A 25,594-nucleotide genomic window follows, 5' to 3' on the forward strand; every position below is an offset into this window, starting at 1 on the left:
TAATTATGGACTCTTAGATTGGAATTCATTATTCAGTCTATATCGCATATCTTTGGAATTATTCATACTAAATACAGGGAAAAATTAAATTTACCTTCAACACGAATACATTTCCAAGCTTGTGCTATATTACGGGCTAATGTTGTCTTCCCAGACCCCTTGGAAAGAGAAATGGTATTAAAACCCAGCAAAACTCACGGTGAAGCAGAGGCATCAATACAGAGAATTCCACTGATGTTTATTGTTACATAAATGTTTATCTTATAAAATAAAGAGGGCCCTATATGTTTAGAACTTCATTTTCTCCACTACTTCTTACATATCCCACATACGCTGAGCTTATCTATATTTTTATTGAAGGAAATTAGGAAGCTATATAAATCAGGACAATACATCATCGGGATATTACAAAAATTGTAATTCTAATTATAAATCATCATACAATATATTGAGATTTGTCATTTTATTTTCTTCATAAAGAAAAGGGAAATTTTGGTGACTTCCACTGAATAATTTTATTTCCTCTTTTTTTTTTCTAAACATATTGTGGCTATGTGAGTGAGAACCTGGCCACTGAGCAATATCATCAGCCCTGTTTTCACTTCTATTTTGAGACGGAGCCTCTGTAAGTTGCCCAGGCTGGTCTTGAACTCACTCTGCAGCCAGAGCAGAGCATAAGGTTGTGATCCTCCTGCCTCAGCCTCATAAACTGCTGTGACTGCAGTGTCAGCTCACACAGCAGTGTTGAAGAGCAGATAAACCTCTTAGCTGACTGTTTGGAGAGCATCCTGTTTCAAAGTTACAAGCTCATTCCTGTGAAGTGATACTTGCCTCTGGGTGTTCTCAGGGATGACATTTAGAACCATAGTTAGAACCATAGTTTTAGAATCATGGTTTCTAATAAAAATTGTTGGAATGTTTCTTGGTTACCTGTCCTATGGTTTCTATCAAAAATGAAAACAAAGATAGGCTCTCCTTTGGCCTTGGCTGTTCTGGAAGGTTCTCTAACTGACTAGCCCAGACCTCTAGCTGCCAATCAGCTCAGTGGCTGAAGGCAGAGCTTACCCTGAGGTCCTTCCTCCAGCTGCCGAGAAGTGAGCAATTTTACAACAGCGCCTTCTGGGTTCTTCCCATTTGTCAGGAAGACAATAGCTGATTCTCCAATACACTACAGGCCCATTTGTCCTCGGACTGGAGAAATGATTCTCAGCAACCACGTGGTGGCTCACAACCATGTAATGAGATCTGGTGCCCTCTTGAGGAAGAGACCTGGTCAGTTGTCCTCATCAATGTAGACCATGAAACCCAATATAGACAAGTTCAACAGAAGTGCCATACATGGGCTGCCACGCATGCTTCAGCATGGCCACGGCATACATTTTATCCATTCCATTCCCATTTGCCCTCAGCACCTTTTGGGGTTCATAGACACCCCAGTTCATCTCCTATATCTGGAGAGCCTCGTGGCTAGTTTCTATATCTTATATTCAAATCAAATCTGAAGTAACCTTAGATCACAGAGCAGCAACAATCACCAAAGTACAGAGTTTTGTTGTTATATCCTTATACTATTAAAACCAACATCAGTGTAGCCTAGGTTTCTCTTCTAGTGACTAGCATAAGAACTCAAAATCAATATTCTATCAGAGTTGAAGTAATATTATGAAAATCTATCAGACACTAAAGAAAATATGAGCGTACTGTGTGATTTCCATTCTTGTATGGTAATATAAGACTGAGATTTTAAAATACAAAATACCAAATGTTAGAAGAGATTACTTACTGGTTTTCCAAATATAATAAAGCAAGTAGGTTTGGACAACAAATAGTTTCTCTCAGCTTCATCTTCATTAAAGATATCTGCAAAAGGACATTCTTCTGTCTTCTCTGCCGACGCCATAATAGAAAACACTACAAAACAGAAGAAGAGCTGAAGGCGTACAGTTGATGGAGCAGGAGGATGGGGAAGAACTCTGTGAATGTACTTAGCCCCGGAACCATTTCATAGTATTAAATGTTTGAGAGAGAAACAAAATAACCAAAGCTGTTTAAAAGAAAGGTCAGCACGTCCAACAATCACATTGACAAAACATATATACATACACACACATGCATGTTGCAATACTTGTTAAATTTCTACAAGGCTGATATTTAAATCATTTTGGAAAGCGTTTGCTAGTGTGAGCTTTGAAGAGAGTTCTGGGTACAGTCTTCCACTTCAAACTTGCTGTCTGTTACAGAACATTTTAATCTGTGCAGCTTTTGTTGGAATAAATTAGAAATAAATTGGGTCAGTGAGCTTTTGGATTTGTTTTTTTGTACAAAGATCTAATGTCCTTTTCAAGCACTTGTAAATTATTCACATATTTGAACCTAAAAAAATTCACCCATACAATGAATATATTATATAAGTAATAAAAATAACAAACTTTTTTCTTGATTACAATGAAATAATTATGAATGTATTTAAAGTCCCAATTCTTGAAAACTAAAAAAACAATATCCTTCATCACATCAATGTAACCATAAAAATTTACTTTTTTTTTTGGATTTTTCGAGACAGGGTTTCTCTGTAGCTTTTGGTTCCTGTCCTGGAACTAGCTCTTGTAGACCAGGCTGGCCTTGAACTCACAGAGATCCACCTGCCTCTGCCTCCAGAGGCAGTGCTGGGATTAAAGGCGTGCGCCACCACCGCCCAGCAACCATAAAAATTTAAACAGATATAATAGAATGTTAAATAAATGCTATACTAATTAGCACTATTAAATTTTCTCTTTTTAAAAGGTTTTTCATACAATATATTTTGAATGTTTCCCTTACCCCAACTCTTCCCAGATCCTTCTCACCTCCTTACTCCTCCAAGTTTATGTTTCTTTCTTTGTTTAATTAATTTATTTTATTTTATGTTCATTGGTATTTTGCCTGGATATATGTCTGTTGGCGGAGGCCACTTGTTCGTTCCTGGCTGCCCAGACCATAAAATCATCACTCAAAAGCTATATTATTTGCAATATTGTTCGGCCAATACCTTAAGTGTATTTCTGGCTAACTCTTATATCTTTAATTAACCCATTTCCATTATTTTCTATTTTACCATGAGGCTCATGGGCTATTAGCAAGGTTCTAGCTGGGGGCTTGTGTCTTTCTCCTGTGGCAGCTAGATGGCTTCTCTCACTGACTCTGCCTTCTCTCTCTCTCTCTCTCTCTCTCTCTCTCTCTCTCTCTCTCTCATATATATATATATATGTGTGTGTGTGTGTGTGTGTGTGTGTGTGTATTTCTTCCAACTTGGCTATATTCTGCTAATCCATTGGCCAAAAGCAGCTTCTTTATTAATCAATAAAAGCAACACATATACAGAAGGACTTCCCACACCGGATGTCTGTGTGAGGGTGTTGGATCCCCTGCAACTAATGTTACAGACAGTTGAGAAGTGCCATGTGGGTGCTGGGAATTGAACTCGGGTCCCTGGAAGAATAGCTAATGCTCTTAACCACCGAACCATCTCTCCAGCCCCTATTAAAGTAAATTTTAATATGAAGAAATAAGGGAAAATTTAAAGCTGTAACTAACCAAAGTAAAATAAAATGTTTGAAATAAATTCTATCTGATCAGTTTCAAAAGGCAAATTTTGGCTGGCTAAATTTTTAAAATGAGGCTCTTTTCACAGGCATTTCTCCAGACGATAGGCCGGTCCCGCAGCCATGTCAGTAACAGCTCTCTTCCCGTACCAGAGTTTTCCTGAGGAAATGGGTGCATTATCCCAGTTACTGCCTAGAAATGACGTGTGCACTGAAGGCAGATCGTGTGGCGGGCACACACTGTTGAGAGACACACACTTCAAAAGTATTTGTACTGGTGAAGCCACAGTCCTTCTCTAAGAGAAACTTGTAAGCATCAACCTGAGAAATGTTATCTCTCTGCCGGGCGGTGGTGGCGCACGCCTTTAATCCCAGCACTCGGGAGGCAGAGGCAGGCGGATCTCTGTGAGTTCGAGACCAGCCTGGTCTATAAGAGCTAGTTCCAGGATAGGCTCCAAAACCGCAGAGAAAGCCTGTCTCGAAAAACCAAAAAAAAGAAAAAAAAAAGAAATGTTATCTCTCAAGGACGGCCAGGTGGAGTGCTCCAATTGAGCAAGCGCTGCAGGAGCCCCTGGAGTGAGAAAATGGAGGACGGTGATGGAGTCTAAGCAGGTCTGGAAGAGCAAACACAAGGATCACAAATAGGCAAAATGCAGGTCGGCTTCCCTGGGAGCAGCTGACACAGAGGGAAAGACATCACAGGAGAATCGTGGTGTATCAGCGCAATCTGCAAAAGGAACACTTCGGGCTTTCAGTTCCACTTGTTGGGAGGGAGGGCTCCGAAAAATAGTCATCGTGGGGAATCTTCCTGCAGGCGGAGCTTTGAGTAGAATTTATAATCCCTCAAGCTGGCGGGCATGAGAGCGGGAATACTGGAGAAGCCTGTGACTGGACTTAGAAATGGTTTGGCAGATACGTTTAAAGCGAGCTCTTTCCATCCCAGTCGCATTCTTGCGTGATCCCCTTCCTTTGAATGCAAGTGGGATGTGTGACTTGCTTCTCATGGTTATCTTATATCCTGTTTGTTCAGAAGGAAGCTGCTACACAGTGAGAGGACTCTATGACAAGGAATGGTGTCTGACCTTCAGGAGTGGAGAGCACCAGGTAGCCAACGGCTAAAGAGAACCGGAGCCTCGGTTATATTCCCAGAGATGGATGTTCCTTATAATGGGATGGATTCTTCCGTGGTCGTGTATCCAGCTAAAAGTGCATTTCAGTCAACACCTGCTTGCAGAGGACCTCACTGATCTAGGCCAGAACCCCTGGCCATGGAAACTACGAGATAATAAGGGCAGTTTTTTATATCGGCAAGGATAAAACGTGTGGACCTTTCCATTCACAAACCATACATTTGTGAAGAGGGGCTGAACAAACAGGCGAGCAAGATCAATACCCAGGAGATGCTAGCTGGTCTTTCCTTGGTCCTCTGAGTACTACAGGTTCCTAAATGGGAAGGAACTCTTTGGGGGGCAGGATAAAGTGACAGAGGCTACATCATGATTTAACATGTCTCCTTCACATATTCACCACTAGAGATGCTCTACTTCCCCACGGCTGCGATGAGACTAAGCCAGAACTCCCATCACTGGTGGTCTGGTTATACAGGATCTCTTCCCACTGTAAGGGACAAGTGACAGAGACGCAGATGGGTTTGCCCTCCCCATCCATAGTCAGTTGAATTTGTCTCATTTGTCACCACAAATATCACGTAATATTGTCTCAGATCAAAGGATCCTCTTCACAGCAAAGCGGATATTGTAAGAGGTGCGTAAGTGTGGCATCTACTGTCTCCACCACATCCCAGTGCACCGAGAAGTAGCCGGTGTATCAGACAGGCATCTCAAAGGTCCAGGTACGGCCCTGTTTAGTATTGTGTGGGACAGAGAGATCAGCGTACTTCAAAAGATGAGGAAGATGCCCTGAGTCAAGTAACGGAAGAAGTGCTCCTGATCCCCATCACTCCGCGACTGATTTGGGCCACCTCTCACAATTTAGGACTCTGGTGGTAGTGGACTGGCTCCGGTTTGTAAGAGAGATGATGGTAACAGAGATCCCAGTCGTTTCACAGAACGGAAACTGCTGCCACCAACTGGCCATTTTCGGCTCCACAGCCTTGAAGGAGTCTGGCAGGTGGAGGGAGGTCTGAGATCATATAGTTGGGGCTGGGAAGGTAATCTTGATCTCTGGGGAATCTCTGAAATACATCTTCATGCTGAGACGCAGGAATGAAAGCTGACTACCCACAGGACAAACAACTAGACCCGCATTAGACCTGGCCCTAGAATGAACGGTAAAGAGGGAGATGTATGGACCCAGGGCTGACCTCAGCAGTGAATTCTGCAGCTGCTCACATTAATTTCCTTTCTGCAAGTCCCTTTCTCTTAGAAATTGGAACTAGTCACTACTTTCAAGGATCGGTGATAGGACGGTGTGACCACGATGTGGGGAGCGCGGGTGTGAGTGGTTCACAGGGTGGACGGTGTGACCACGATGTTGCCTGCTCATCTGAGCTCAGACAAACAGGAAGTTCCAAGATATCAGTGCTCTGCCATAGCAGGCTTCAACCACTAATCGCTGGGAGTTGGTGAATAAACACGCTGCTCCTTTGCCCCCAGAAAGGGAATAGTTTCAAGATATGCACTCCTCATTCCCTAGGAAATTTAGCTAACCAAGAGGTTTGCTTGATAATATTCTCCCTTCCCAGTTCCTTTCCTTCCTTGCCACTTTTTTCCTGGGATTGCCCCTTCTATAAGCAGCTTGGTACTTTTTTTTAAATTGTCTTTTTCTTTCTGCTTCTAGACGATGCACACTAAGAAAGTCCTAAAAGGGAAGTGCTTAGTTGTAGTATAAAACAATAATCGAAAACAATATTTGAAAATCAGAATTGTTTATTTTTAAAAAGTGACTTTCCTAAACCAAATCACTGCAAATGTTTAGCTTACATTAGGAAGGGTTGATTTCCATTATGAAATGAAAAAGTTAAAAGATTCAATTCAAGATGGAGATAACTGGTTTCCTGGGGCTTGTTGGCTGAAGAACACCGTTCAGATTGACATCTGGCTTTTACATACACACACACGCACACACACACTCTTACACACACACACACACACACACACACACACACACACACACACAAATCCCAGAACTGATATTCCTGCCTGTTTTCTAGTTTCTCAACAAAAAAGATGGATCAAACTCTGAAAGGAAACTAATAATAAATACCCAAATACTTAAGAAATCCTGTAATGTCCCCATTCGGAATCCACAGCAAACTCTAGTATCACATTCAGCTATGTGTTTGCATTTTTAAAATTTTGTTATCCTGTCAGCATGAGACCCCTCTAGCAGTAAATTCCGGGGTATAGAGGGGTCGGGAGGGGGGGAGGACTTAGCACTTCCTCCCTAGGCTAGCTTAGCCATTACTATCTTACACTCTGTAGCAGGTGTTTGGCCTGCATCTGTGAGATAAATAGTCCATGAAAAAAGAACCGGTTTTGAAAGTTTATTTATGGATAGATGGGGTCTAGTTTTGAAAGAAAAAAAAACTGGTATGGGGGTCCCCGCAGAAAGTGGACTTCCCTGAAACTGATAACAAATTACACAAAATACATCCAGACAGTGGACAATGGTCCTTTCACCCCTGGGGAAAGGACTGCTTACCTGGCCCCTGTGGACCGACCCGGCAGCAGCTACCTCCAGAGGCTCCAGGTATCTGTTGGGCGGTTGCCCTGGAAACCAGTGAGCGGCTTGCAGGGCCCTGGAGGGCGGGGCCTCTGGGGGTGGCGCTGTAATTCGGGTGAATACTTAATGTTTGCGTTTGTGTTCATAATTAGAAAGTACCCTTTCCCTCAAATGTGGAAGGGATGAGCAGAGCGAGGACATATATTGTCTACTTACAGTCCACTTAAGTCCAGAACAAAACGGAAGAGCCTTATGTTAAAGCTGAACGGCCCCCACAGCAGGGCGCTCCCCTAACACTGCGCCGTCTCTTTCAGAATTCACAGACGGTTTAGCCTCACACAGAAAATGTGCAAATACCAACGGCGCCACACAGAAGTGATCAGGAAAGATTCGTGGGCTACATGAACTTTACTACTCTTACAGGAATAAAATAGGCAACAAAAGAGAGAAAAATCACAGGCATTCAGGGAAGGACCACTTTGAGATAGGTTTCAGGAAAATACAGAGTATTCAGGAAGAAACAGACCAATTACAACACGGAGAAGCAATTGGAAAGGAGACTCTAGTCACCTGACCTCCTTTCTTTAAGAACCAAGAAAAAGCAGTTTTTTTTTTTGGGAGGCTGACCTTAACAAAGATGGCGCCCTTAGCATCTGCCCTCAACAACGCCGTACCCTGTTATAACCCCCGCCACTAGTGTGTGGGCGGGGCTTAATGGGAGGTGTGACTAGGGGAATCCGGAAGCAGCCTGTATTCGCGGCTGCTAAAGCTTCAGCACTCGGGCTTTGCTTTTTCTCTGCGGGTCTGGTGAGCTGGTTCTGCAGAGTCTCCTCCCTCGGTCTCCGGGGACGGTCCGGCCGCTGTCACGACCCGGGCCGCGGCCTGGTGCCCTGTAGTGGGGCCGCCATTGGCTGGAGCCATGCCCACGGCCGCTGCCCCCATCATCAGCTCGGTCCAGAAGCTGGTGCTCTACGAGACCAGAGCTGTGAGTATCTGCTGCGGCGGGACAGATAGGGCGGGAGGACCGCGCTGCCGGCGGTGGGTGAGGGGACGCTGTGGGATCGAAGGGCAGAGGCAGCACCCCGCATCTCCCCCTCCCCTCCCAACTCCGCAGCTCCGTGGAAAACAGCCTCGGAGGGAGCTCGCCTGCCAGGGCCGTGCAGCCAGACACTGGTGGGTTTGCGTGTCTGTCCTGCTTAGGAGCCTTGGCTGGAAGATGTTCGTGCAAACAGGTGCTTGTGGCACACAGGAATGACGCACAACTTCTGAATGTGTTACTCGATGATTGTTTTCCACTTTCTCACAGTCTGCTAAAGTTCTCGAGTCCACTCCTCATAGTGAAGTCGTTTTGAGCATTGCCTAGGTAACTTCTATTTTGCATTCCATGGTATATTGTCACTGCATTTGGCGTTACTCTGCACTGTCTTGCTGAGATTTGGGGTTCTGTGTCATGGACAGTTAGGTTACTAGTTCTCTGGCTTGTAGCGTTGGAAAACAAAGTTACTGGAGTGTGGCTTACCTGAATCAGAACTCCACCATGATATTAGGATCAGTGTGTAAGTTAATTCACCTTCCCGGTCACAAACTGATGAGTATCTATCTCATAAGGTACATGCATTGAAATGCAGCTAGTCTTCGAGAGGACAAGAAAGCATTTATCTTCCCAGTTTCTCACAACTCCAGCAGTGTCTACCTTGTTTCCTGTGTACAATTACTGGTTCTAAATCAGTTTGGGAAACAAGTCCACTCGATTGGATCAAGACCAGAAATGGAATAAGATTTACAAATACCTTCACTTCTCTTCAGAGACTCACACAGAAATACCATTTTGGCATTTAAACAAAATTTTCTTTTAGTAAAACGTGCTGGTGAGGCTTCCTGGTAAGAAACGCAAGTAAATTGGTACATAGGATTTTAGCCCACTGATAATCTGAGCCTTCCAGGGGCCCAACTCAGATGTTGTGTTCTTTCTAAAGCAGAATGTATTTTTCAGAACTCCTGAGTGGCACCTATGCTGAGGAGGGTACGCTCTGTCCCTAATTTAGCCCTAAGTCAGCGGTCAGCAAACACATGTTTGAGATTCGGTTGTGTACACTTTTGTGCCTTAATTATCCGGTAAAACCGCATCAGCTCGAGTTTCCTGTGCCCACCCTGCGGTTTTCTACTTATTTCTGTCTCACTCCATCTTTTCTTATCAAACCTTTTATGGTCCTGACATACATACATGCCTTAGGCACCACGTAGTCACCCGCTGCTAGTCAGGGTTTGGCACAGGAAAGGTGGGTGCATCAGAAGGGTGCTAGGAACATTGCATGGGCACAATGGCAGACCCAGCTCCCCAGCTCTGGAAAAGCGGGATTGGGAATGTTACCCACAAACAGTGCAGGCGCTGGGATGAAGGATGAGTTGAGAGACTCAGGTCTAATTGGACACTGCCCCTGTGGACAAATCATGACATAATTCCTTCACTGTAGGACTTCCCCTACAGTGGCAGGCAATATGTGGTAGGCTGCATTAGCTCTGAAGCTTGGTCCTTATCAGTTAAGTAGATCTTTGTTTATTTACTTATTTATTCTTGTGTTAAGACAGAAAGATTGGTTTTGAGTCATCTGCTTAGAAATGAAGGGACACCACTCAGATAAAACATAAAATTACTAGCAACTGAGTAAGTGGTAGGAGTGGAAAATTGTAACATAGGCTGTGATCATGAGAATCACTGGGGACCTTTGCAGAGTGGTCTGTGCTGTCCTGTAGGCTGTGATCATGAGAATCAAGGGGACGTTTGCAGAGTGGTCTCTGCTGTCCTGTAGGCTGTGATCATGAGAATCATGGGGACGTTTGCAGAGTGGTCTGTGTTGTCCTGTAGGCTGTGATCATGAGAATCATGGGGGACGTTTGCAGAGTGGTCTGTGCTGTCCTGTAGGCTGTGATGAGAATCACGGGGGACGTTTGCAGAGTGTTCTGTGCTGTCCTGTAGGCTGTGATCATGAGAATCATGGGGACGTTTGCAGAGTGGTCTGTGTTGTCCTGTAGGCTGTGATGAGAATCATGGGGACGTTTGCAGAGTGGTCTGTGCTGTCCTGTAGGCTGTGATCATGAGAATCATGGGGACGTTTGCAGAGTGGTCTGTGCTGTCCTGTAGGCTGTGATGAGAATCACGGGTGACGTTTGCAGAGTGGTCTGTGCTGTCCTGTAGGCTGTGATCATGGGAATCATGGGGACGTTTGCAGAGTGGTCTGTGCTGTCCTGTTCTAAGGTCCCGGTGTATTTAGTGTTGCCGAGAGGCCAGTGCGTTACACTGTTACTCTCACCGCTACCATTGTTTATTTGGGGAAGCAGAGAGTGAGGCAAAGTGAGTTTAGGACAGTACAGTCTGGAACCTTCTGCTGGTAGAAATCTTTCTAACCAGACTGAGGTGTTGAATATTGATATTGAGGTTAAATGGGTAAACCTTTTCATATCACGTTGACAGAGTGCCTCTTTCATCTCGGATGACTGACATTCTGTCATTTTTTTTTTTAATGAAGTGGTGTCAGAATCTTAAGCATGAGAGTTAAGAAAGAGGCACTAGGAAGAAGAAGATAAGACTCACTGAAATCATAGGTGTGGGGCTCTCAAAGAAGAGATGTGGAAAGTAAGACAGACCAAGTGTGGGTACAGGCCCCTTCAGGGAGAGTTGCCACTGCCATTCTTCATAACTTAAAATTCATTTCACTAAGTCTTCTGCTTGCTGTTCTTCAAGTTTTATGTCTTGAGGCAAAGTTGTGTAAATTAAAATGCACAAATCTAAACTTACGGAATTTGAGCAGAACTATGTTTTTGTGTATTCTATAGCCACTGAGATTTCTGTCCTGACTGGTCCTGCAGCCATTCAGTCCCAAAGAAACACACAGAGATCTACATTAATTATAAACTGGTTGGCCTGTTAGCTCAGGCTTCTTATTAACTCTTACATTTTACATTAACCCACAATTCTTGTTTGTGTTAGCCAGGTGACTTAGTACCTTTTATCTGTGAGGCATTCTCATCTTGCGTCCTCTGTGTCTGGGTGACGACTGCAGAGTTCCTCTTTCCCCTTCCCAGAATTCTGTTCTCCTTGTCCCACCTATACTTCCTGCCTGGCTACTGGCCATTCAGCATTTTATTAAACCAGTACAACTGTCAAATCTTTACGGGGTACAAGATCATCATCCCACAACACTATTATGACATGAAACACCTCTGCTGCTTGAGAAAGTTCTCTGTGTGCCTAGTTACTTTTCTTTGCCGTGATAAGATACCGTGGCAGGGAACTTAGGAAGAAAATGTTTATTTAGGGCTTATTGTTTCAGAGGGCTAGAGTTTGTGGTCATCATGGTGGGCACAGGGCAGTAGCTTGGCAGGCCCAGTGCTGGAGCAGTAGCTGAGGACGCACGTCTTGAGATGCAACCATGAGACCGAGTGAGAGTCCCTGGGAATGGCATGGGTTTTGGAACACACATCCTCCAAGGTCATGGCCACACTTTCTAATTCTTTCCACAGAGTTCCACTAACGGGGGGCCAGGTATTCAAATATATGGGGGCCCATCCTCATTCAAACCACAGTCAACTGTCCATTCCATTTCTGGCAATTAATGTTCGATTTTTAAAAATTCTTTTATTAAAGGGAAGTTTTACTTTCATTTTTATTTATGTCTATGCATGTGTATATCTCTCTCTGTGTGTATGCCACATGGATGCAGGTGCCTGTGGAGTTCTGAGAAGGGCATCAGAGCTCCTGGATCCGGAGTTCTGAGCTCCCTGATATAGGTGCTGGGAACTAAGTTTGGGTCCACCAGAAGAGCATCAAGTACTCAGCAATCTCACCATTCCTACTATCCTGTACACACACACACACACACACACACACACACACACACACACACGTTAGATTACATGTGCTTGTTTTAAAAGTTCACATAATGGGTATTTGGACATGATAGAGTATATGTCTATAATCTCAGCACTAAGACAGAGTCAAGAGAATCTCAGGTTCTAGGCCAGCCTGGATAGCATAGTAAGACCTTGCTTGTAATAAACAAAGCAGTTCATATGATGGGATTGTACTACACATTCTGTTAGGTCCAGTGTATTTTGTACAGCATGTTTTTGCAGTTTATTTATACTTTTGTTATATCAGGAGTTTGCACCTTTTTTTTTTTGTAAAGATTTATTTATTTTGTACACAGTGTTCTGCCGGCATGTCTGCCTGCAGGCCAAAAGAGGGCACCAGATCTCATTACAGATGGTTGTGGACCACCATGTGGTTGCTGGGAATTGAACTCAAGACCTCTGGAAGAGTAGTCAGTGCTCTTAACCTCTGAGCCATCTCTCCAGACCCGAGTTTGCACCTTTTTCACAGTTTGCTTATCAATATTTTCCTGTTTATTTGGACTATGAGTAATCTATCTGTGACTATGCTAGAAAAAGTGTATTTGTGCATGCATTCTCATTTCTCTGTGTGCAAACACATGTGAATGATATCACTCACTGAAGAGGTCACATGTCCTGGCTCCTTGGGGAATGCTCAGGCTTGTGAAGTAGTTGTACCTGTGTACACTCCTGCCAGCAGTGTCTGTGGAGTGCCCTTGGCCCGTGTCCTAGCTCAGCGCTCTCATTAAATTGCATCACTGTTCATTGAAGGAAGTCAGGGTAAGAACTCAAACAGGGTGGGTGGAGGCCGGAGCTGAGACAGAAGCCATTGAGAGGGACTGTGTGCGGCTTACTGGTTTGCTTCTCCTGGCTTGCTCAGCCTGCTTTCTTATAGAACCCAGGACCACCCAGATAGCACCACCCACAGTGGGCTGGGGCTTTCCGCATCAATCACTGATAAAGACAGTGTCCTAAGCTTTTCTGGATGCATTTTCTCAATTGCAAGTCTCTCCTTTCAGATGACACTGGTTTGTGTCAAGTTAACATAAAGCTAGCCAGGGCAACATGATACAGGCTTTATATGACTTACCTGTGGTAACAAGTTACCCCACCCCAATAGTGGATCTGTGCAGCAGTAAGCATTTAATATTTCACATGATTTCAGTAGACCAGGAGTCTGGTGGCTCTGCCTCAAGGCCTCGGAAGTTACAGTTAAACATCACCTGAGACACAGTCGTCTGGAGGCTTCGATGGGATGTGGGGTTTATTCCAGGTGACTTATCCAGCTTGGTCAGCTGACTCACGGATGTTTCTGTAAGACCCCTCAGTTGTCCTTATGATTGGCAACTGGCTCTGGGGATGTGAGTAGGGGGTCGGGTTTACGTGTTCTGTTTTGGGAGGTCTGTCAAAGAAAGAGGTTCACTCCAATATGAATTTTAGGCTCTCTGGCATCAGGGATGAATTTTTTTTTCTTTTTGTTTTTGTGAGACAGGGTTTCCCTGTGTAACAGTCCTAGCTGTCCTGGAACTAGCTCTTGTAGACCAGGCTGGCCTTGAACTCACAGGGATTCACCTGCCTCTGCCTCCCGAGTGCTGGGATTAAAGGTGTGCACCACCACCACCCAGCCAGGGGTGAACATTTTCTATGAGCTGAACCTAGACCAGCTGTGCAAAGGCGTATTTCTTGATGTTACAAAGACGTTGTCCTTTTTGGAGGGGGTGTGTGGGTAAAACAAGTTCCTTGTACCAAAGCCCTGATCTAATCTGTATGTTTTCTGGAGGAAAACATCACCCCCCTGCAGCTTAGTCCTTATTGTGCACTGTGTGCAGGACCCAATAACCCAGAATATCCTGGCATGCCGGAATAGTCTTGAGACCAAAGTCACACGAAGGCTGTGAAGCTCCTTCAGAAAAATGGCTCTGTAGATAACAGAAACAATCAATGTTTTTCAAAATGAATTCTTCGAGGTCTAAGTACTTCTTGAAAACAACTGCTCATTCTGATGTTTACCCTAGATACAGTGACTGTGCATTCCCACAACAGAGCTAGAAAGGGAAGAGGGGAAAGGAGACAGAGGGACATGGGGAGGGGGAGAAGAGAGAGAGGGAGGGGAGAGGAGGGAAGGGGAGGCAGAAATAAGGAAGAAGTCGCAGTGTCTTCACGATGTAGCCCCGGAAGTCACATTCCCATCATTTCTGCTATAGCCTGTTGGTCACCCCAGTTAGCCCTGTTCTCTGTGGGTGGAACCATGTGAACACACAGATATCTGAACACAGTCCTGGAAACTGGTCAGTATAAGGATTGAAGGGTTTTTTTTTTTTACCTGTAATCAATTGTCTAGTGTCATATGTTGAACAGACTCTTTTTTCCTCTTTTGAATTTCTTTGGCATGCTTGTGAAAAATTACTTGGCGGAACAAATAAAGGTGAAATTATTTTGTTCTCTTTCTTTGTTTGTTTTCTTATGTCCTTGCCATAAGAAGATTCTAGTTACATCTTAGAGTCAGACATATTTTTCCAACTTACTTGGCTATTCTAGAACTTTTGTGTGTTTTTGTGACTTCCGTAGTATCCTTGCCTATTTCCATAAAAAAATTCTGTTGAGGGGTCATGGTAGATGCCAGTAAAGTGTTTGCTGTGCCAGCATGTGGTTCCTCAGCACCCACAGGAGAGACTGGAATGGTGGTGTGTGTCTGTTATCCCATGTGGATCCTCAGCATCCTCAGGAGACTGGAAATGGTGGTGTTTGCCCGTTACCCAGGAGTGGATCCTCAGCACCCACAGGAGAGACTGGAATGGTGGGGTGTGTCTGATATCCCATGTGGATCCTCAGCACCCACAGGAGAGACTGGAATGGTGGGGTGTGCCCGTTATCCAGGGGTGGATCCTCAGCACCCACAGGAGAGACTGGAAAGGTGGGTTGTAGACGGGAGGTACTGGGAGCTTGCCGGTTAGCCAGTCTAGCCAGTCAGTGAGCTCAAGGTTAGGGAGAGACCCTGTAGAGAGCCATTGGGGAACATGCCCTATGTTGACCTTTGACTTCCACATACTTGTATACATGTGCACACGTGTGGAGTCTCCCTTTTCCCAGTCTACGAGGACAGAGGGAACAGATGCAGTGTGCAGGGCTTTGTACAGTCTCCAGTAAAGTGGAAACAGCCTTCCAGGAGTGAGCTTCAGTGAGACAGCTCAGCTTTGTTTTAGAGTGTGGCGGGAGCGGGGGAACATATGTAGGATGGGGACGGCAGCTGGGGTTTCACCTAATTTGAGTTTGGCAGTATGGTTCTGTCATACAAGCTGGAGAGCAACGCTAATTCTCATGTAGCCAGTAGAGGAGGAACATTTGCAGGGAACTGGGTCAGAGGTCACACTTAAGTCAGGCATCCAGGCTCAGGGACAGCCTCTAAGTAAGGTCAGGCAGAGATTAGGAACCCCTGTTGCAGAAGGTAGTCTTCCATTTGTGCTAAACTCCTCAGAGAGCTGTCCAGACATGGTAGTCTGTAACCTTAAACAGCAGGGCTTTCCAACACATTTGTATCCACACACAGACACACACACACACATGCACACACACACACACACACAAATCTTTTTGGAATTGTGGACTGGTTTGGGGAGAATTGAAATGTCATTTAGAAGGAGGATCGACTCTCTCCAGTTTGGGTGCCTTTTTTTTTCTTTTCTTTCCTTACAGCACTGGCTTAGACTTTTAGTACAAAACTACATTAGAAGTCACTAGAAAAGATACTGTTTGCCTGAGGTTCTGATTCCTTATTACAATGTTAAAATCCTTGTGCGCCCTTCCCTTATTACAATGTTAAAATCCTTGTGCGCCCTTCCCTTATTACAATGTTAAAATCCTTGTGCGCAAATTACAATGTTAAAATCCTTGTGCGCCCTTCCCTTATTACAATGTTAAAATCCTTGTGCGCCCTTCCCTTATTACAATGTTAACATCCTTGTGCGCCCTTCCCACTTGTAGTATCTCAGTCTTCTTGATGCTTATGTTCATACCAAGGGTTTCACTGACTTTCACCTCTCTACCGTGGCCTGCAGTTCATTTGGACTTACAGCAAGTGGTGCTGTATCGTTGGCGAAACGCAAGTTATTGATGCGCACACCACCTATCTGCATCCTATCTCCACATCCTCCAGGGCTGTTGCTATTGTTAGTTCCAGGAATATATTAAAGAGCAGTGGTGAGAGGACACACCCCTGCAACACTCCTACGATTGTCTTAAACTCATCACTTAGCTCTCCACAGACTTTGACTGATGCAAAGGTATCTTTATACGCATATTCTAGTGTTCTTGTGATTTCCTCTGGGTACCTGTAGAACCTCATTGTTTCCCAAAGTCCTTTCCTCCAAATGCTATCGAATGCCTTCCTGAAGTCAATGTAACAGACATGTAAGTCTTTTCCAAACTTTCACATTGTAATAAAGAATCAGAACCTCAAGCAAACAGTCAACTTTGTCTATCTGGGAGGAAAACTCAGTTCAAAGGAGGGAACTATTTCAAACATCAAGAGGCAGAGAAAGATAGCGAAGGCTGCATGCGTTTCAGGCACTAGAAAAGTTTGGTCAGCAAGAGATATAAGGACAACAACAAAATTGCACTTGTCTTGAGCTGCCTCCTTTACAACTCCAAGACCTGGACAATGAATCGCTCCTCAGAGCAGCGGCTCAATGTGTTTGAGATGGCGTGTCTCAGGAGGCATCTAGGAGTCACACGAAGAGATAGGCTACGCAACAATGACATTAAGAAACAGCTTCTCCATCTACAGAAGGAAGTAAGCTACAGGATACGGCAACGGTGCTTGAGATATTTCAGCCATGTTTTGAAAATGACAGCAGATACCCAAAGATAGCACTGCTTGGAGGAGTTCACAGGATAAGGCGAAGAGGAAGACCCCAAAAACACTGGATAGACTACATAAAGGAAGGCTGTGGAACTTTGGATCTGACAATAACACAAACACCTAGGACTGCTCAGGATAGGGACAACTGGAGAACCGCCATAAACGGGCTGCCCAGGCGTGCTTGAGCATTGCCGGGGCGTAGATGGTGATGATGATGATGACGAGTACGATGAGGGTGGTGAGAGAAGGCACGCTTGCCTTTCTTCTGTTCTTAGAGGAAAAAGACGCAGTCTTTTGCTAGGAAGTGGTGTGCTGTGGGTTTTCATAGATGCCTTTTATTGGGTTGAGGAAGATTCTTTTTTTTTTTTATTCCCAGTTTGCTAAGAACTTTTTAAAAAAAAATCATGAGGGACTGAAGAGGTGGCTTAGCATTTAAGGGCGCTACCTGCTCTTCCAGGGGACCTAAATGTGATTCCCACACCGATGTGGCAGCTCACCGTGGTCTGTAACTCCAGTCAGTGTGGCCTTCCTCTGGCCTCTCAGGAACTTACTGCACAAACATGGTGGATAGACATACATGCAGGTGAAACACACCTACATATGAAACATTTTATTTTATTTTATTTAGATTTATTTATTTATTATGTATACAACATTCTGCCTCGATGTATGCCCGCACACCAGAGCAGGGCGCCAGATCTCAGTACAGATGGTTGTGAGCCACCATGTGGTTGCTGGGAATTGAACCCAGGACCTCTGGAAGAGCAGCCAGTGCTCTCAACCTCTGAGCCATCTCTCCAGCCCCCACATCAAACATTTTAAATTAAAAAATCATGAATAGGTGTTAAATTTTGTCATTTCTCATCTTTACTATTTTCCTTGTGTTTTTTTCTATAGCAGTTACATTTATTAACCTTATTTTCAATGTTAAACTCTGGATTGCAGAAATGTATTAGTGCTGTAATATTTCTCACACGAGAATATGTGCTAATTAACACTTGCTAAATATTTCATGTTTAGGCTCTTGGTTTATCATTTCTTTACCACTTCCGATTTGAACTTTTAGTTCTGTTTATTTTTGTGTGTGAGCCCCTGACACGGTGCACATGTGGGGGTCAGAGAGTCAGTCTTCTCCCCCCGTTTCACAGATCCCGGAGATGGTCTCAGGTCCTCAGACCTGGGTGCAAGCACCCCACCCACTGAGCCATCACCAGCTATATCAGGGCTTCTGTGGCCTCGAGAACTAGATTGAAATGTCCCCTCTCCTTTCTGAAATGATTATATGTGACTGACATTTCCCCTTTCGGTGTCTCTTGGAATTCATTAGTGAAGCGTTGTGTTTGAGTTGCTTGTGGGTGAGTTTTGATAATAGGGGAATACATAGTTTTATTTTTTTATTTTTTATTTTTTTTAAAGATGGATCTTAAGTTTTTGATGAATTGTGTTTTCCAAGAAATTTGTCCCTTTCATCCCAGTTGTCGAATTTCTTGGCATCAAGTTACAAATAATAACATGTTTATCCTTTCAGTGTTTGTAGGTTTTGGGGAAAAGTTTGCCTTTTCATTCCTGACTTCAGTGTTTGGTAGTTTTTTGTCTGTCCATGTGTGATGGTTAGTTATATCAACTTGACATAGAGTGCCACCTGGGAAGAGTACCATTGATGAACTGTCTAGCTCAGGTTGGTCTGTGAGCATTTCTTTAGGGGCTGGGGGGGGGGTATTGCTTTGGTTACGCTAATTGAAATGGAAAGACTCGCCCTCCGAGGTGGCTCCGGCCAATGGGTGTGGTGCTGGAGTATGAGACCCATCCTCCGAGGTGGCTCCGGCCAATGGGTGTGATGCTGGAGTGTGAGACCCATCCTCCGAGGTGGCTCCGGCCAATGGGTGTGGTGCTGGAGTGTGAGACCCATCCTCCGAGGTGGCTCCGGCCAATGGGTGTGGTGCTGGAGTGTGAGACCCATCCTCCGAGGTGGCTCCGGCCAATGGGTGTGGTGCTGGAATGTGCGTGAAGATGAAACTGAGCATGGACAGGTGTGCCTCCGCTTATTCTTCTGTGCTTTTGAAAGCTGTTGACAGATGTAATGGACCGGCCTCATGTTCCCGCCCCCACGCCTTTCCTATCCTAACGGACTGTGTCCCCCTGTGAGCTAAAATTAATCCTTGCTCCCCCAAGCTGCTTTTGTCCGGGGATTTTTATTACAGCAACAGGAAACGAGACTAAGACATCCTTTAATGACTGCCTGCCACTGAGGCATTTATTGCACATATGTTTTCCGTACCTAAAAACTCCTTTTTCTGTGTTTACATCTTCCTTCTCTTGGCCCGTGATGCCAGCTCTGACAATAAGTACAATGGAACCAAACTGATAGGATGGGAATGGATTCTTCTCCTCCTCCTTCTCCCGCCCCTCCTCCTCTTCTTCCTTCTTCCTCCTCCTCCTTTGCAGTTGAGCTGTACGTACGTCCATTATCACTTCGAGTGAGATTCATAACCATTTTCCCAGCTCTGTTAGAAAGATTGACAAGGTTTTAGTTGACAGATATTTGAAGGAAGAGGGCACGCTTTTCTTTGGTTGGTTGAGCATATTACTTGGTGATGAAAGAATTAGGAGTTACGTTGAGGAAAACAGTACACAAGATGGCTGCCTCTCATCCCGCAGCCTTCACTCTGGAAGGTGATGGAGTATGTTTGCTCCTGAGCTGTGGTTCAGTTTGTCACTGTTTCCGGGGCCTAGAGTTCTATCTCGAGACCTGTTTGGAGAGGAAAGGAAAGGGGTGGTAGATGAGCCACAGGAGGTTTTAGTGTTTGAAAGACCAGTTTCTAGCAAACTTACCTGCTCCTCTGGTACCAGCACCCTCCTTCTGCTGTTTGCTTCAGGGACTTGTGTTTCATCTTTAACTGCTCCATGGTTCGGGTCCTATCCAGTCCTAATACTACACAGTTCAGCGAGAGCCGGAGTGGCTCCAGGAGATTTAGCCACTTGAAGTTATCCCGAGTGAAACCAGTTTGCTTGCTGCATGGTGTTCACAGGTGAGTGGGAGACTAGTCTGTTAAAGTTGGCTGAGGAACTGGAGTGGGGACCCAAGAGTGCCCTCTGGAAGAGAGGAGCAGAGTTACAGCAGTTCAGGTGTGGTTTGGGACCACAGAACTTCACGCTTAGGTCTGCAGTGAGCATGAAGCCACCCAGCCCGTCAGGCTGGGTGAGCCTGGATCTACCGCAGTCGGACGTGGCCATGCCTGTGGACTGGGAGGCTTGCTCCCTGCTTCCGGGCTGCATGAACCCACTGCTGGGCTCCTGGATTCAATGTGGAGACAGCGGGCCTGCAACACTGTGTATCCGTGAGAAGCAACTTCAAGATGCTCTTTAAAAATAATACATGTCATCCGAAAGTTTAAGTCAAGTTGAACATTAATTGAAGCTGTCACCCAACCTGAAATCTCTTCCTTTTCCAGAAGACTGATTTTCACCCCCAGATGAAAAGTGAATGATTAATTAGCCGTCATGATAAAAGGAGAGGATAATGTTAGTAACTTCGGAGTTTCCTGTTAAATGGATTGCCTATTGAATCCCTTCTGGGTTTCCTATATATATTTTAGAAACACGCTCATCTTTCTACAACGCCACCATCAGTCACCAACACTTGTTAAGCTCCTCTTGAACAACGACACTTGATTTTCAGAAGGCACTCTGCTCTCTTCAGTACAGCTCTTTTTTTCCTACTATCTTGTTATCTACCTCTCCTCCCTTCATGTCAGTTCCACATCCCTCAGCAAGTTGTTTGTGCTGCACACAGCAGAGCTAGAGAGGCAGGCTGCCCAAGCCACGCATCCCCAGCCCTGTGGGTTCTGTGTGCCTAATTCATGATCACTGTATCCAGGCTGACACCTGTCTGATGTGTGGAGATGGTCTGCTCCATTTACTGTGTTTCTAAAAAGAGATTATTTATATACGCCTGCACGTGTGTGCGTGCCTGTGTGTGCCTGTGGAAGCGTGCGCGTGTGTGTGTGTGTGTGCCTGTGGAAGCTGTGTGTGTGTTTGCCTGTGGAAGCCGTGTGTGTGTGTGTGTGTGCCTGTGGAAGCGTGCGTATGTGTGTGTGTGTGTTTGTGCCTGTGGAAGCGTGCGTGTGTGTGTGCCTGTGGAAGCGTGCGTGCGTGTGTGTGTGTGTGTGTGTGTGTGTGCCTGTGAAAGCTGTGTGTGTGTTTGCCTGTGGAAGCGTGTGTGTGTGCCTGTGGAAGCCGTGTGTGTGTGTGTGCCTGTGGAAGCATGCGTGTGTGTGTGTGTGTGCGCCTGTGGAAGCTGTGTGTGTGTTTGCCTGTGGAAGCCGTGTGTGTGTGTGTGCCTGTGGAAGCGTGCGTGTGTGTGTGTGTGTGTGCGCACGCGTGCGTGTCTGTGGAAATCAGGAGAAGGTGCCGGATCCCCTGGAGCTAGAGTTACAGGTCCTCCAGAAGAGCAGCCAGTGCTCCTAACCTTTGAGCCATCTCTGCAGCCCCAGTTGCTGCTCTTTTGAGTTCCCTGATGCTTCTGGGATTTTATCTTTTCTCTTCCACTACAGGAACTGTGGACCCATCACTGCCAAAGCCTCTGCAAAGGCTCTAGCTGACCTTTCCTTCCCCCCAAAGCTGTAACTGTTACCATAACTGTGTGATGAGTTTAGCCCTAGCTTTTGCCCAGATATGTAAATCTTCCAGCACCTGTGTGTCCCTAAGGATTGTGTAGACTTCATCTTGACGCCACGGCTCAGTTTTGCACTGCTGTTCCCCAGGCCAGAGCACTGCTGTCCTGTGGCTCCTTCTTTCATCCTTCATGGCCTTGTTATTTCCTCTCCTTGACAATGTCCTTGCTTCTTGGATCACACGATTACCTGTTTCTTGATTTATGCTCTTATTTTGATAGAAAATTTTCAAAAAGTAGAAAACTTTTACTCATTTATTGTTTACCTGTATATGTCTAAAAATGCCCATAGTTTCTTTCTTGGGTTAATACTGAAATCGAGGACCACCAGATTATGGCTGACTGACCTATCTATCTATCTATCTATCTATCTATCTATCTATCTATCTATCTATCTATCTATCTATCTAATTTCTCTCTTATATAGTAATACCACCTACAGTTTTCTCTCCCTTCTCTCCTCTCAGTCCCCTCCTTCCTCCTCCCTCCATCCTTCTCCACTTCCCTTCAGGAAAGGGCAGGTGTGCCTCCTAGAGATATCCATCAAACATGGCATGTTAGGTTGCAATAAGACTAGGCACTTCCCCTCATGTTAAGGCAGATGAGGTACCCAGTGGGAAGGAAAGGATCCCCAAAGCAGGTAAAGAGTCAGAGTCAACCCCTGTTTTCACTTTTAAGCGTCTCACAAGAACACCAAACAACACAATATAACATCTATTATTCTTAGATTTATCTTTTCACAGTGTTCCATCCACATTTCTTGTATGTTTTATGTCAGGAATTTTTAGATTTAACATTTCTTTGGCCGATGTATCAATTTCTTTTATCATATCTTCTATGCCTGAGATTTTCTCTTCCATCTCTTGCATTCTGTTGCTGATGCTTGCCTGCTTCTGTAGTTCCTGTTCGCTCACCTCGGTTTTCCATCTCCAGGATTCCATTTGTGTTTTCTATATTGCTTCTATTTCTGTTTTCAGGTCTTGAACACGTTTGTTCATTTCCTTCACCCGTTTTTTTTCCCCCTTTAAAGGGTTTATTCTTTCCCCCTTTAAAGACCTCTATCATCTTAATAAAGTTGGTTTTAAGGTCATTTGTGTGTGTGTTTCAACTGTGTTGGAATATTCTAGAGTTGCTATAGTAGGATAAGTGGGCTCTAGTGGTGCCGTCTTGTCATGACTGATGTTGATTGTGTTCTTACACTGCCATCTTGGCTTGGGGTGAATATATGTCTAGCAGTTGATTTCTGAGTTTGTTTGTTTTTGGGAGGGGGTGGGTGGGTGTTTTGTTCCTCTGTTTCTGTTTTCTTTTTGGTCTTCTGGTCTCTGTGGTCTGTATTTCTGGAAGCCAGCAGAGAGACTCTGTCAAAGTTGGCAGCTGGACTTCTGGTAGTTAGCATGGCTTTTGGCCCAGTTTTGATTGGTATGGCTTGCACTTACGTATCCACATGTGTAGGGACCAGGGCACAGCAGTGGGGCAGGGAGCAGGTGATGACGGGGTGTCAGCAGCTTAGGTCTTTAGGCTCCAAACTGAGGGAGCAGGAGGGTTCAGATGGCAGATGGGGCTCTTACCTGTTCTGGCTGATGTTATGCCCAGATCGTGGGGTACCTCCCAAACCACCACGGAGTCCACACTCATATGTAGCAGCAAAGAGCCTTTATTTAAGCTTAAACTTGGACTCTCTGTCCAGCTCCTCCCACGTCCACCCCTACCTCCATGTCTCCCACCCAGCTCTTCCTAGATCCACCCCTACCTTCACTCTCCCAGCTCCTCCCAGAATCACCCCTACCTCTATGTCCCCTCAGCTCCTTCATCATCCCCTCCACAGAGCCTCCCAGATCCACCCCTATCATCATCTTCCCACAAATCCTCCCAAATCCACCCCTACCTTCACCTTCCCAGCTTCCCCAGATCCACCCCTACCTCCATATTCCCCAAGCTCCTCCCAAATAAAAAGCCCAGCCACAAGTTTGGTATGCACCTCAGAGCTGTTGGTCAGAGATGTCTTGTGAACCCCAAACAGTACACACTGTTGCCATTTCCCCACCAGATCTTGATGATTTAGACTGTGTTCCTGAAGACATCAAAACAGTGGTACAGGACATGGAAAAATCCAAGTTGGTACTATGCAGTATGGAAGTGCCATGCAGGCTGCTGGGGGTGGAGTGGGAAGTTGCCATTGGTCTAACCCAGCTGGGAACCTCTGCCTGGTAAGGCTTGCACGGTCTGTCATTTTACTCTTGATCTTTGGTTTGAATCTTTTTAATTTTTTTTTTCCTTCAGAAACGTGTACTGACTCTCTTTTGTAGCTGTTTTAGGGACAAGAGTGATGTTTTCTTTTATCTTCTAATACTCTGGGTCACCAAGAACCCCCACCTTCCATTCCCCCTGGAGGCTCAGTTGTATGTATTTTCTCTCTTCTTGGGCATGCTTTTCTGATTGCGGTGACTGCATTATTTTGGCTTTCCTGCTTCCGCCCAATGCCTGGCTTTTTCTCTCACAGAGGATGCTGTGGTTTTGAGACGCTTTGGAGGACCAGAGGATTTCCTCGTCCGTCCTTGGTACCCCACCCATGTGTGATCCCAGGTGCCAGTTCTTCTGCCCTCTACCTTTGAAGCTTTATCCAGAAAATCGGCCTGAAGTGTTCGCCTTTGCTTTGTCTTTTGGCACAACATGGTTTTGCATAGGTTTCCTTGGCTACCTCAGGTCTTTCCGCGCCCTCACATGAGTTTTGGGATCCTTTCTCACGGTGCAGAAACTTATTCTCAGTGTCAAAAGTCACCACCGTTACTCTGGGGCCTAAATCTCTCTTTTTTTTTTGTCAGATAGCGTTTATTTTTAATAAAATTAGTGCCATTCCAACACCTGGCATTTATGTTGACGTCTCATTCGGATTTTCCTCAAGCAGCATTGTTTTTGTGTATTTTCTCTCAATTGTATTTACAATGGCTTCCTGTATTAGTAGTATTTATTTCCTACTCCTCCTTGTTGCGTCTCTTTCTAACGGGATTTATTCACATTCTCAATGTTGGGGTTTGCCAGGTTCTTTTTCCTCTGGATATAGAATACTCTTCAGCATCTTTTGTAATTCTGGTGTACTGGCCATGAGTTCCCTTCATTTATCCTTATCACAGAAGGTCTTTACTTCTCCTCCAGCTGTGAAGGAGAACCTTGCTAGGTGCAGTAATCTTGGTTGGCAGTTATCATCTTTCAGGACCCTAAGTACATCATTCCACAGCCTCCTGGCATGGAGGTCCTCCGAGCAATCTGCCATTAGTCTAGTGTATTTGCCTTTAAATATCACTGATGTTTCCCTCTTGCACGGCATAACTGCCTCAGCATAGGATGTCTGGCAGCACACGTCTATAGTCATGTGTATTTGAAGTTCTAAATGTTTCTTGTACCTGAATCTCACTCAAGACTTTGGGAGTTAGTTCTGCTTTCTTATACAACCCAGGGCCACCAGTCCAGGAGTGGCCCAGCCCACAAAGGGCTGGGGCTGGGCCCTCCCACATCAATCATCCAGAAAAATGCTCCATAGGCCTGTGCGTGCGGTAGAGGCATTTTCTAAGTTGAAGCTCCCTCTTCCTAAATGACTCTGGCTTGTGTCAACTAGACAAAAAGCTAAACAGGACATTCAAAAAATACTAGCAATTGGTGAATCCAGGTGGAAGGTTATGGATGTTAATTGCACTGTTATTTTACTATAGGTTTGAAAAAAGAAAAAAATAGGGAGAAAAGCAATGAAAAAGAATTTAATCTCCTAAATGAGGAGGTCCATCTTGAATACTGCTATTGAATATGACACAGTGTGAGTCTGGATGGTCGTAGCATTGCTGTATCAACAAGGAGAAAATAAGACTGAATGGAAACAGGTCTTTCTGGAAGAGCTACCTCTTTTTTATTAGAAGA

At 45.0% G+C, this 25,594-nt stretch overlaps 2 protein-coding genes across 3 annotated transcripts in view; one reads left to right on the forward strand and one right to left on the reverse strand.

Moving 5' to 3' along the window:
• Ak9 (adenylate kinase 9) overlaps window positions 1-7,308 on the reverse strand; it is a 117,814-nt gene extending 110,506 nt beyond the window's left edge. The window contains exons 1-3 of the mRNA XM_075944961.1: window positions 7,245-7,308; window positions 1,784-1,911; window positions 95-158 (exon numbers count right to left, since the gene is read on the reverse strand). Coding sequence (XP_075801076.1) covers window positions 95-158; window positions 1,784-1,900 — 181 coding nt within the window. The 5' untranslated portion in view covers window positions 1,901-1,911; window positions 7,245-7,308. The remainder of the gene's footprint in view (window positions 1-94; window positions 159-1,783; window positions 1,912-7,244) is intronic.
• Window positions 7,309-7,978: 670 nt separating this feature from the next.
• The window catches only part of Fig4 (FIG4 phosphoinositide 5-phosphatase), a 114,592-nt gene continuing 96,976 nt past the window's right edge, over window positions 7,979-25,594 (forward strand). Inside the window, exon 1 of one of the 2 annotated variants that reach the window (XM_075944939.1) lies at window positions 7,979-8,250. In XM_075944939.1, coding sequence (XP_075801054.1) covers window positions 8,185-8,250 — 66 coding nt within the window. In that variant the 5' untranslated portion in view covers window positions 7,979-8,184. The remainder of the gene's footprint in view (window positions 8,251-25,594) is intronic. The other variant, XM_075944948.1, reaches the window with a different exon arrangement.

The sequence above is a fragment of the Microtus pennsylvanicus genome, chromosome 1 (assembly GCF_037038515.1).
Source record: "Microtus pennsylvanicus isolate mMicPen1 chromosome 1, mMicPen1.hap1, whole genome shotgun sequence".
Taxonomy (NCBI): domain Eukaryota; kingdom Metazoa; phylum Chordata; class Mammalia; order Rodentia; family Cricetidae; genus Microtus; species Microtus pennsylvanicus.